The sequence below is a fragment of the Rhipicephalus microplus genome, chromosome X (assembly GCF_043290135.1).
Source record: "Rhipicephalus microplus isolate Deutch F79 chromosome X, USDA_Rmic, whole genome shotgun sequence".
NCBI classification, from domain to species: domain Eukaryota; kingdom Metazoa; phylum Arthropoda; class Arachnida; order Ixodida; family Ixodidae; genus Rhipicephalus; species Rhipicephalus microplus.
Window position 1 is genome coordinate 270,443,101 of NC_134710.1, and position 13,855 is coordinate 270,456,955.

The window sequence follows — 13,855 nt, forward strand, 5'->3', positions numbered from 1 at the left end:
TCTCAATGCGGTGCCCATCCGTTTCTGTACATGATTAATACAGTCTTCCTTCTGCACGTCAATGTAACCATACACCTTGGCGTCTTGTATGGCGCAAAATGTCCTAGAGTCTCCATCAGACAGCATAGTTGTGTAGCGCAGGCCATGGCGTTCAAGCGACCTCTGAAATAGAATTAGAGCCGCCTCCACTTCCATTTGCCCCGCTTTGCTGTTCGTATTTTTTTGGCATTTGTGGTTAGCCTTCCATTCTTGATAGCCCTCACTACTAGGCTTTGGGCCCACCTCGCAGCCTAGGCAAAAGTTGGAAAGAACGACGTAGTCCAACACGTAGCCACTAAATAATTCGATAACTGTGCCCACGCCGATGTGGGAAGAATGGCCTCGCGTCTTCCACGTGCCGTCGTAGCTAACCGCAATATTGCCCCGGTGGCCGAAGCACAAGTCATCATAAATTGTTCTAACCTTTTCCGCACATTCGCTCATAGCGGACTCAGCCGCTCGCGTTGCAGCGGGTGCCAGCGTGTTCTTCAAATGCCGCTGAAACGTCTTGTGGTGCATACCGCGGTGTGAGATGCCCATTGTTGCGAAAATATCGTTCATTTTCGTTTGGCCGTTGCCGGTAGCCACCATCGCCCTCGAAGCGAGAAGATTTACTTCAAACGGATTGCACGTTTTCGTGCCGTTCGCGCGGGGCGAAGTCCATTCATTCGCGATCTCGCCGCACCTTTCACACTGCACTAGTACTTTCACGGCAAGTCCGTAGTCCCGATCCCCTCTGACGATCGTAGCCGGTCCGTGGCAGGCTTTGCAACACAAGGCACCCATTATCGCGTTTAGGATATCTAGATGCATAAGCAGATAAGGAGCAGCGTGGTCCGAGTCCTGTGCGGTTGCCTCGCTACAACTCGCGGTGAAAAAGTCAATTTTCCGTGCAGTTGCTGGCGCCGATGAAACCCGGTCGAGCGTCGCTTTCTCCCGGGCATGATTTTCTTCGACTTCGGCGTTTGTCACCACCTTGGCGTCGATTCGTAGTCGTCCGGAGTTCGCTTCACCGTCATCGTCGTCGGAGGCAACGCGCTCGGTCGCACCATCGCTGAACGGCCGCGAAGCGTCGACACATCGTTCGTCGGAGTCAACCAAGGGCTCTGATGACTTCGTAGACTTTCTCCCACGACCTATGCGTTTCCTGCGACCAAATGCATGCACGGTCCGATACTTTTTTGAGTTTCCAGGCATGGCGATACGATCAGAAGCTTCAGAGTGCTCTGCCGATTTCGAGGCGTCACAGCGGTAACCCTTTCAAAATGGCGTCGGGTCGCGTATGCAGGCGCAAGCCGCGAGCTTCCAGCCAACCGGAAAGCGCCATTTCAGTCACGTGCGCCGTTTAGCCAATGGCAGTGAGCGCGGCTCTTCGTCTTTGAGGCCCCGTTTTTCGAGCCGGGGAAACGCTCAATGTTGCTTACTGAATAAAAAAAACAGCTGAAAACGTGTTCTTTCAAACAAGACCAAAATGGCGCCGATCGAGCGCGTAGTTCCCGCGTATCGTAGAGCCGAAACCTGCGCTATTCGCCCTCAATTTAAAGGGCAGGACGCCCGTTTTCGGTTTTTTAAAGTTGAATAAAGATAAAAGTTGATGGTATTCGGCTATGAAATTTTGTAAATAGGTGCGCAATGATGTCGGGAACGCGAAAAGAAGGTCCGCGAAAACTCGATTTGTTGGCTGATTTTCGGTCCCGAAGTGCCGCGTCCCCCCTTAAGGGGGGACACGTGTCTTAGGACGGTCGAAAAATCTATTTTTTTTGCAAAGCTTATTTTCGGGGCGTTTGTACTTCCGAGCACCTACCCTCAAATTGCTAATGCTGCATTCCGTTGGGAAACTCAACAAAATCGGCCTTCAATGCAACCCGGTCGTACTAAAATGCCCCCAAAAGGACAAAATTCGTTCGAACTTCCTGCACCCGCTATGTGCGTTGCAGCGGACCGAGCGCCGCCGTCTTGGGCTTGATTAGAAACTGTTTTCTTTGTGCACATTTTGCGCCATCTCAAAATGGCGTCGCTCAAACGGAAAGACTGCTGTCGCGGGTTTTCTGAAGGTTGTTTCCAGATCGCCAATTGCCCCTCACGCGGCGCACTTTTCAAGCACGCCTTTTCGAGTCTCCAATTGGCAGGGGTGATCAATGCGTTATCTTTTTTCCTTTGTGCTGCTCTCACCGCCATGGCTGTCCGTTTGTGGCGTCTGCTCTTACAATCGTGCGTATTTCTCGACGCACCCTGTTTCCACTTTGCACCAGTACTTCTTCACCACGATCGAGATGCCTGGAGACTCTCAACTGAAACCATCGACGCAACGAGCTTTCGGAAGCCGTAAAAAACGGCCTCGGAACAAGAAGGCACTGGCCACAAGTGACCTTTGGCAGCTAGTTACAGTCGAGGCCGGACCCGTTGGATCCGCTGGAAACTTTAACGACGCTGTCTACTGACAACGCCGTGGAACCAAGTTCGACGAGCGATACACTTCGGATTGATCCTGTGTACTACTCAATGCCAAAGCAAGCGTAGCGAGTTGAGAAATCGTCGCAAACGAAGACCGTTTTGTCAGGAAATTCGGCTACCCGAAAGTTCGACCTCCTTGGAGTAGCGCTTATAGCCTTCGCCCTCCGATTTTCGGCAGCGCCTACACAGCCAACGAGCTAGGAGTTGACGCGAGCACTGATAACACTGTCATAGGTGAACAGCGAAAGCATGACGTGTAGCTGAAATTGAGGCAGACATCGCGGGCAAACGGATTGCCATGCAACATTAAAATAGATTTTATGGGGGCCAACGTGTTGACCACAGAGGTAGTACCAGCCACATCTTTTATATATATATATATATATATATATATATATATATATATATATATATATATATATATATATATAAGCAGCTCTTTTCAGAGCCACCTAAACGATGCATTTACAAAATTGCAACAAGAACTTTGTACCACAGCCGTGACCCTCTTTGTCAGCAAAAAATACCTATAACAAAAGGCATTTTGCAGCGGGCATTCGTTTTTACGGACAAATGCCTGATTTTCCGGACATTTTCATGGTCCCTTGAGGGTTCGGAATGCAGCAACTTATTACCCAGGGCAGCATACTGCCTAACAGCTATTTGAACCTCATAGCTATTTGAACAGCATATTGCCTAACAGCTATTTGAACCTCATATCCCACAGCTTTTCTAGAACCCCTTAAGAGCTTGTCAAGATGGAATTCTGATAATGCTTCCCACATTGGAAAAAGTTTATAGAAATGATTCCAAGGGTGGAATAAGGCACTTTTTCTTTATGTTTTGCGGGGGAATAGATGGGGGAACATTTGTATAAAATTTGTGGTAAAAGTTCCTTCTGGAAAATTTTGCGGTGCATGTCAAACTTCAAATGCGATTTTCTCAGCTTCACATTTTTTGCCAACATGACCAGCCTTGCGGAACTTTTCATCATGATTTTGTGAAGCAATTTTTTTTAATTTTATACCGTAGAACTCGCAGGAAACAGTACTAAGGAGCTATGGTATTTTTTGTGGCTAAAAGAGACATATGAAATGTTATGAACAATAATCTGACCTAATTCAATTTCAAAATTGTGGAGCATCAATGCAAATGAGAATTTTTATATGATGCTGTATCTCAGTGACAATATAAATAGCATAGCTCCACATGGAAGGTCTTTGGCTACAGCTGCATCCTAAACAGAACATAAAAATATTGAGGGAAGGTACCTTAACGACCTGTAAGATATTACACAATTAGGCTTAACTTATGCTCTCACAATTTGATAACTAGTTGGTGTAATTAAAACTAATTATATTTTTGAAAAGAGGAGGAAGAAATATATATACACACCTAATTTCATTATGATACCTCTAATAATAAAAGTTTCCATTTTAAGACCAGCACCTAACCTTAATTGCTGTCACCGTCATCACCTTCGTTACTCTAGCCCTGTGCTGTGGGATGACCCGATTTTAAATTTTCATTGTTCTTTTGTGAATCTATTTGGACTCCGTGCTCGTCTGTTTCGTACTTTTCTGTGAAAGTGGGCAGAAGCCGATTATAGTTCACCAGTGTTCAAAATAGATGCGAGAGTTCATAGAGACATGGAAACCTGGCAGCACAGTAAGAGCTCAAAGTGCCCAAGGGATGTATCTACTAAAGGCCGGCCCGTAAGAACATCATGATATACAGCAGTAAAAACTCAATTTAGGAGCTTGACAGCAGCATATCCAGAGCAGCTAGATATGATGGTTGCAGAACCTGCATCCACAATCGCTACCAGTAGTCTCGGAGTGCATGCATCTGAATGAAAACAGTGAATGAAAGTAATTTGCAACGATGGGCTCCATACCAAGGCCCTCCTCTATAGTAGCAATACTTCATGAAGGTAGCGAGTTTGTTGCCCTCCTGGCAAGTGGAGCCAGCATGTAAATGCACACTGTCACCGTGCAGCATTTCAAATCGCACTAGTTTCAAGCAACTTTTTGATATTTCAGCCACTCTATGCATCTATCTTTTAAGATCTTTAGTAAATTTAGATTGGGAAGGGAGGGGGGGGGGGGTCAAAAGTGTTTTTTTTTTTTTGCAAATATGAAACTAAATGTGTGACACACAAAAGGTGGGCAAATGCTCATTATTAAAATAAATGCTGAAGGTAGACTAGCCCACAACAATTGAAAGATTCAGCTCTGCAGCTTAGCAAGTTTGCTACCCTGTAATGAAGGTTACTCTAGTCGTGATTCAGTCGACCAATACTTACTCCGCTTCGGAACGAGTGCAACGGCGAACTCCAGATTTTGGTTATCAATCGTCCGGCACTTAGGATTCTTAAGTGCTTTGATCAGTGCTTCACTGGATGGGAACTTCACCTGGGCATACCTAAGACACAAGAAGAGTAAGCGTATGAACAACACGCAAATGTTCTTTGAGCCAGAATGAAAAAAGTCACTTTAAAGCAAGCGGCTGGTGCAAGCCTCTGATCACTGCCAAGTAAGCAATAGTGATGGTGTTTGCCTCACCCATGCCTACAGCCAAAAACAACAGCAGTCTGTCAAGCTCCAATGATGATGTGCTTTCTTGAGGAAAGTGTGCATTTGCGGGCAGCAGGTGCCAAAACACAGTAATGCATGGTGATGTTAGTATTCATACCCGATGGCAGGAAGCTGCCACCATTTGTCACAAGGGGAAGACTCCTCCCAAAAACTCTCCTAGCTGACCTATGTGCAATCTCAGAAGAGAACTCAATTAACACAATGGAGCACTTTGAATCGGGCAGGTAAAATACATTTAGGCAATGTGAGCAAACAAAAAAATTGAAATTTGTTTGAACTAACCTATCAAATGTCTACTGCATGTTCAAAAAAAGTTTAGGTCCCTTTAAAGCAGAACACTAGCCTGTATCTGGTAAACAGACATCAAGTGTAACACACAAAGAAATGTGCTGTGAACAAGCTAATCAATGACCCACAGGAATAACAGCACATGTGGCAGGGTGGTTCCTCCCTTGCAGATAGACCACAAGCGAAGATAGCCTTGCCTTTTTTTTTTCTTTTGCACATAAAGGCACAAGTCCCAAGGTGATGGGGTACCTTGGAAGCAATTTTTCTGAGCCTCAGTGCTTATTCTGCACACTTAACGCAAAATGAATTGGTAGTGGCATACAAAGGAGTAAACATGGGATTTAAACAACCTTACCTGACGGTTTGTGCTAGATGAGATCTAATTTAAAAAATGAGTAGGTCATGTACTGTTCACTCATGCATTTATAGCTGGTTCTTGTCTCTGCAAGCACTGCACGAACTGAAATATGAATTCATACAAAGTTCCTAAATCTACCACTACCACTCATATTTGGACCACACACCTCAGTTAAATCAAAATGCTTGCTATTACATTGGAAATTGTGCATTGACAGTGCTTATGTATAAAATTTATTTTAATAGCAATAATTTGTGAGTGATGCAGTGCAGTTTAGACGGCCCTCTGATCATGGCAGGTTATCATGGTTCCACGAAATGCAAAAGTGCACAGTCTACAACAAAATGATACAGACCATGTGAGTGCTTCCAAAATTGCTGTCTGCACAGTTTTGTGATGCGAGATTTGTAGCCAAGAGCATTCATCTGGCGAAAAAATTGCCACAGCAATGCTCTTGGCAGAAGACGGGAGCGATGACGATTATGGCACCAGCTCAAGTGGTTCGTATTATAGAACCCCCAACTGTACATCGTGTGAGCAATACCTCCATGAAGTAAAAGGTATGCAGGTACATACATTTGCATTTTTCTTTAATTTTTATTTTCACATGAGACAAGAGTGATTATTAGCAACTATGCAGGCTTACATATGTCCACATTATTCGTTATTTCTGTTATCGTTTTCTATTCGTAAACAATGTGCAGAGTGACAGTTTTCAGAATGTAACTGAGTGTATGGTGGTGTATTTAAGGTGACGGTACCACCGTCGCCATCTTGCGAGTAGTTTCTGCTTGAGCCACCAGAAGACGCCACTAAGTCACGTTTGGAAAAAAGGGAGGAAAATGCACTCTCCGCCGTCATAGCATGCAGTGGCGAAAAGCCTGTTCCTGCTGGAACTAATCCATTCTTTTCGGGGGTGCAGCTGCTCCCATATCTCCTTTGAAACGTTTCAAATGTGCGTGACGCCCTCCCCCCCCCCCCCCCGCTCCCCAAATAACAACAACAGCAACAAAAAAAGGCACAGACCTCTGGAAAAGAGGTGCCTCTCTCTCTCCTGGTAACATATAACTATTTACAATAGAACGGCGCTGAACCGGGCTGCCACAAGGGTTGCTGCAAATAATGGTTTGGTTTCTGAACCGACTCTTTCTCTTCCTCGCTAAAAAAGAGTAGAAAGAAAAAGAGTAGTTCTCGAGGAAGTTCTTCAGTGGCCCTGAATACCGGCAGTGTTGGGTGGCGTGGAACAACGCCGACCTTGTAATTATAGATTTCTCCACTGTCAGCAGCTTTGGTTCGACTGTGAATGTAGTGTGGGTGTCGCGCATGGTCCGCTTGATACTTACGTCGCTACATTCAGAAGCTACCCAGGAAGCTCCTTTCCACTACTTCCTGGCTATCATTACACAAAGCCCCTTTTCCGTGCCTTGCAGTGAGCCAAAAATGGTGATTTTGTATGCATGAACGACAGAAGGGAAGTCCCAATTGGAGCACAAACACTAATAGATATATGGATGGAGAGGGAGACAATTCGTTTCGTCTGATTTGTAAATGGATTTGTGTCTCCAGTTTGAAAGAGGTGAGAATAGTGACACCCCCGCCGACACTGTTCCCACTCTCAAGAACGGGTTTTGTTCGCGAATTCGATCCTTCTCTAGAATCCTACACTCCCAGGAATCCCGGTAGCTTTTTCAGCTTATCCCTTTCTCACAGACTGGAGAAGGCTGCAGGTGCCGAATAGACTTCAGCATCGAGCGGAATTTCCCATCCTTTCGTCCATGTGCTTGTATACTTGAGAAGGATACAGTTTTTATCATCTAGTTCAGATAAATTCACAACAGTCGCAGTTCCGTTTTTTCACATTAGTATTCGTAGTAGTCATATATCGATGCTTGTATAATGCACCCCTTTATTGTGTATCGCTTAGCACAAGTGCGTCCCACGTAAAACAGAAAGCCGTGCTTCATTTGCAACCACCGCCTAAGCAACTAAATTGTTTTATTCACAAGCGAACACGTGAAGCAAGCAATGCAACTCAAAGAACACTGCTTACATGTGACTGTATACTTTGTAGATAAGTGATTGTCACTCAGTGAAATAATGAAGATACGTATATGCGTATATATAAATTCTTTACTGTATGGGTTTATTTCAACACTTTAGAGCTATCTCTCAATCGGCCATGTGACCATGTCTATTTGTTTGGTTGCTTCCCCAAGTATACTCCACTCATACAACTATCACGCAAACAGCAGCACTTTCCTGGTGTGCTTCGGAAATAACTTTTATGGAAATGAACTTAGAGCGAACCTTGAACAAGAACTCTAATAATACCATATTCGATTAGATTTCTAATCGAAAAAGGAGGTATTTAATTAAGTTGATTTGCCTTTGGCAGTATTCGATTCAATGTGAAAAGTTAATATTCGCGCTCCCCTACAAAATAAACAGCACAGTACACATGGTTGGGAAAGTTTAGAGGCCTCATCTAGCGCGAAAAGTGCCCGTCGCCATCTACGTGAGTGCTACAAAAAAAAAAATCGTTGGTTGACGTCACCTTATGACGTCACAGATCACCAAAATTTCACGTGAAATATTCAAACACACATACACTGCCAGACACTCCTCACCTCCCTATGGGCTTCACAAATATGGGGAGGCAAGGTCCAGTTCTTTGTGTCCTTCAAAAACCCTTCTACAGTCACCTGAGTACAAAGGCGAGCAACCAAGCAATTCCTGGAATCTTTGGCACAATAGCCTACCCTGCTGGCTATGCATTCCTGATGTACAGTGCAACACGCTTTATTCCCTTCTTCCTTTCTCTCTCTCCTTCTCTTTCTTTCTTTTTCAGCAGGATTTAGCCACTGAAGTCTAAAGAAGTCCATAGGTGTTTTGGCGGCTTAGTTATGTTTAGAAGCGCCACTTTTGACGAACGTCGGAACTGACGTGAAACAACGTGATGTTTTTTTTGACAGATGGCGCCACCGTCAAAAAGTGTTTGCGAGCTTTATTATTTTTGAAAAATCTTTTGTTTCAAGCACCGCTTCGTAAAGTTAGTGAGTACTGGTGATTACAAGACACTACATGGTCCTGCTAATGTGCAATACTTGTTGTGAATTAGCCTACAAAAGACAAAAAAAGGAAATTTGCACGAACCTGGCAAGCAGAAAAATGAGCTAAATTCACTGCTGTCCTACAAATTTTCTAATTAACTTACGACAATTTTCTCTTCATAGAAACCTAGGGAAAGGCTTGCTGATTTATTATTGAAGATTTCAGAGTTTCAGCTTCGATAGTTTTGTCCCTTCGTCGGTAATGCCTGACCAAGTAGCGCCATAAATTGCCGTATTGAAGGAGTAATAATTCAAGAACTGTTCATCAGAACACAAAACAACTTCGCGTACACATAATGTACATTGTAGCCTGGAAACGCATTCAATATTGTTCTGCACAAAATAGAAAAAAAGTTATTTACTCATAAACTTTCATTCTTTTGCCCATTTTTATTAGAGCGTGCATCAATTTCTAATTGCTTTACTGGCAATATCTCTTCATAGAAACCTTGCATAACACTTCGTTAAAAGGCTCAGCAAATTTCATTTCGTTATGTTGGACAGTTTTGCTGCACTGGCAGTACAACGGAGGCTTGTACAGCAAAAACGCTGTTTTTTGCTCACACTGTTTTAATTGCCATGAAATAACACTCCAGACTAGGCGAAAATACTAGTTGTCATTAGAAAGCGGAGAACGTAAACTTTCTAATGCAATAGAACTCATATTCTTCCATTGAGCAGAGCAAGCACAGTGAGCCAGTAAACAACGACTAAAATGTCGAGCTCTTGCCACTGGAGTGGGACCGCCACCTTAAGGGGGGAAGCTGCACTTGAAAAGTGACTTTTTTTATTTATGGATAGATCTGAACCAAATTTTCACAGTTTGTGTGTTTTGATGTGCAGATTCCAAAAATGTAATTACTTTTGTGATAGGGCTAGTAGTTCCCAATATACTGTGCTATCATTGCATAAGCTTGGTCCTTTATTTGGAGCAAAATTAGCATCTAATCAGAAAACCTAAAAATGGTGGTTACAGATAAGCTTGGTCCTTTATTTGGAGCAAAATTAGCGTCTAATCAGAAAACCTAAAAATGGTGGTTACAGTATTGAAACAATGTAATATGTTCAAGGATAGGAAGATGCTATAAATCAATTTACTAGGCAAATTTTAACAAGAGTTAGAGGTCATCAATGTTTACAGAAAAAAAAAGCCATTGTAACATACCATACTTGTGACCCATTTAAAAAATTTTGTGAAATGTATATTGCCCTGAAGATAGGCATATTGCTTACTGCATAAATTTATCTTTCTGGCAAAATAAAAATTATGCTGATAGCTCAAATAGAACAGAAGCTATTTATCTTATCCTCCATTGTGACAAACGCGTGAAAATTGCTGTTTTGAGAAAACAAGGAAAAACATTGCAAAACATTTTTATTGGAAAAATACCTATAAAAGCTTTAAAAAATGCACCGGGGGCATAATCTGGATGCATCCCATCCTTGTTCCTCCTCCTTATTTCGCCTCGCGCACTTCACTGGCACCGATCACATCAGCGTCTACCCTCACACGGCCGGAGTCGACATCGCGCACGCTGTCAGGGAGCGCGTGGCTACGCGCTCTTCTCCGTTCCCGATAGCATCGGCGCGGTCATGGATAGCGATGGGTTCCCCGGATAGCATCGGCGTGGTCATGGATAGAGACGAGTTCCCCGGATAGCGTACGCTCACAGAGCGTACGCTATCCGGGGAACCCATCTCGCGCACTCCTCTGTTGACGATAACATCAGTACTCGTGCGGCCAGCGTCCACGCCGCGCACGCACGAGGAATCGTCTAAGGCCACGTCGACGTTATCAGACGATGTCGGAGCTTGCTCCCGCGATGCAGTAGCAGCACCATTGGGCTTTCTACCCCTGCCTTTCTTCTGTGAACGGCCAAAATGATGCTTCGACAGGAAATTTTTCGCACCGCCGTGCATAGTGAACTGCACCAAAATATTCTAGCACACTGACCGCACGAACACGTTAACAATAAGACACCATCACAAGAGCGATACCTTTTCAAAATAGCGGCTGACACTGCCATCAAGTTTTCCTGGCCAATCGAGAAACGCCATTTTGGTCACGTGCATCAGGCAAACAATGGAGTCGCGCGCAGCGCGTGGTTTTGCTTTGCTTTTTTTTTTTTTGCTTCCGCGTGGGGCACATGGTTGCTTACCGAAAACAAGAGAAAAGCTGGAAACGCGACCTCTCAAACAAGACCAAAATGGCGCTAGTGGAGCGCGTAGTTCGCGTGCTGTCGGCGGTTGAAGTAAGGCTAGTTTAGACTTGAATTTAAAGGTACGCTTGCGCGTAGTTGCTCTTTTTATCTCTTATAACTCTGGAAATAAATAGAATTTTGAAGCCAAAATTTGCTGATAGATGCAGAAGGGTTCCGGGAACGCGAAAATGATGAGAGAGAAAATGGAATTTTTTGGCCAATTTTCGACATTTAAGTGCCACGTCCCCCCTTAAATGTATCCCATGTAACTGCATCAAAACAAGGATGTAATCTAAAAGCATCAAGCTGGTTCAGTACTGCATTTACTCGCATAATTTGAGCACTTTTTTTTTGCGATTTCCAACCTCGGAAAAGGGGGTGTGCAAATCGCACGGAGATTTTGCAAATGCATCCAGATATAGTCTTAACATGCGCGGCATATACATTTAAAGAAAAAAAAAGAAAACAATTTGGGCACAAATGAAGTGCACTTGTGTATTTAACAAAACGAGCATGTACTTTAACCAGCCAAATCTAGTCACGCGCAGTCTAGCCGGAATCGCTGGCCTAGAGGTCTGATAGGGAATCATCGTCGCGGCCATTGCCCCCGCCCTCAGTTTTATTGAGCACATTCAAATGCCCCATTTTCTTGAAGCTCCTAAAAACACCCTCCCACAACATGGCGATACCGGAGGACTTAAGCTTTCACACATACCGTAAGAGCCCGCATATAGCTAGGACCCGCATATAGTCCGGGTTGTAATTTGGGGATAGCAAGCACGAGAAAAAAAGTTTTCACCCAAACATAGCCCGAGTAAAACGGAAAAATGCATTTACTGATACACTTCATTCACCTTCGTAATCGGACGCACTCTCTTCCGAAGCTCCCTAGTCGGAAATGTTCTCCCACAACACATCATTCTCAGTGCAATTACGTGCGTTCGAGATGGAGCACTTTTAAAACGTGCGGCAAACGAGCACAGATTAACTGGCGAGGCCCGTTACAGCAGTCTGGCAGGGGTCACCTCCGATTCTCCGGACCTCATCCACTTTGCGAACAGGCTCTTGACATGGTCCTTAAATGGCTTATTAAGGCACACATCAAGCGGCTGCAGCTGTGATGTCCTCCCAAGAGGGATGACGACGAGCTTGGTGCGGGAGTCCCGCAGCAGTCGCTTTTCAGTCTGTCAAGTGACACCGAAACCCATTGAGCACAAGCATCGAAGGGAGCCCCAGCAGTGTTCCGGGCTGTCAACACCACAGGGACTTTATCCAATCAAGTACTAGCGATTCGACCATCCACCCCTTGTTCTGGCAGCGAAAAATGGCATTTTTCGCAAACTTCTCCCCCATCAGCAGCGTCTTTCATTTGACCACTATGTAGAATGGTAGCTTGCGACTGTCTGCAGTGCAGGACATCGTTCCAGTCACCCACGTTTTTTTGTTCCCAATCGATCACATGATAACTTGTCTGGAGCCTTTCTGATGCATTGTTAGCGCTGAGGGCATATCCAAATAGACTGGCGATTGATCCCCGTTGCCGATCTGGCCCAGCTGAAAGGGGACAGCCTTTCGCAACGCAATCACATACTTTTGAAACTTCATAAGGTCCTCTTCATAGCTCTTTGATTTATTTATTGATTGATATGTGGGGCTTAACGTCCCAAAACCACCATACGATTATGAGAGACGCCGTAGTAGAGGGCTCCGGGAATTTCATCCACCTGTAGTTCTTTAACGTGCACCCGAATCTGAGCACATGGGTGCCTACAACATTTCCGCCTCCATCAGAAATGCAGCCGCCACAGTCGAGATTCGATCCCGTGACCTACAGGTCAGCAGCCGAGTACCTTAGCCACTAGACCACCACCGCGGGGCTCTTCATAGCTCTTTGGTAGCTTCTGCGGGATCGACGTACGCCGATGTAGAGAACCAAGCGCGGCGCATGAAGAGAGACACCCAATGCTTGCTCGCTTTGAAATACTTCCGCTGATTGCCTTTGTCTCGAGTGATCTCCCTTGCCTTTGCTTGTAGCAGCTCGATGTTAACCGCAAGATGTGCAGCTTGCTGCTTCCGCACAAAGTCTGCAAGTTCTCGTTCCACATCAAGAAATTCTCTATTTTTTTTGGTCCATGGAAACTTTCTCACTGGCCGCTGCAGGCAAAAAGGGTGTCCTTCTGCTTACGCCAACCACGAATACTATGCTCATTCACTGTTGCACGTGTGGGTCTGCAAGACTAACGCCTGCTACCACCGCTAACACTACCTAGCACTTGATGATGATGATGATGATAGCACCACGCGTATGCCGAAACCAAAACTGAATTTTGGCCTAAAATTCTTGGGACCCACAGGGCCAAAATTTCATACCATAAAATCTTGAGAGAAAAAAAACCCGAGCTATACGTGGGCTTTTACGGTAACTGAAAAAGACTTCTTTAACAGCAGGAAGCTTGTACTATTTGCACGTGTGCACTTTTCCGCTTTCCCCCGCACCGAACTTTACACATTGATGAACTTCTCGGCCACAGCACGGTTCCCATTTTCTTTGGCCAACTTCATAACAGCGAGTTTGAAGTTCACTGTAAACATACCTATTGTAGACCATTGCAAGAGAACAGTAAAAACGCGGCAGACGAATCGTGATACCTAACCTTCTGAAATCAAATAAGTACCGTATTTACTCGCATAATAGGCGCACTTTTTTTTCAGAAAATCCGGCTTGAAGTCAGGGGTGCGCCAAATACGCGGGGTAAAATTTTCAAAAATTTTTTCAACTCGGTTCTCGCGCTTTAAATCTGCACACTT

General features: G+C 44.6%; 1 protein-coding gene across 2 annotated transcripts in view; it reads right to left on the minus strand.

Annotated features, from left to right (window-relative positions):
* Positions 1-13,855, minus strand: part of LOC119161516 (uncharacterized) — a 69,882-nt gene that overhangs the window by 11,332 nt on the left and 44,695 nt on the right. For both annotated transcript variants that reach the window (XM_037414038.2, XM_037414039.2), the window contains exon 8: positions 4,799-4,917. In XM_037414038.2, coding sequence (XP_037269935.2) covers positions 4,799-4,917 — 119 coding nt within the window. The remainder of the gene's footprint in view (positions 1-4,798; positions 4,918-13,855) is intronic.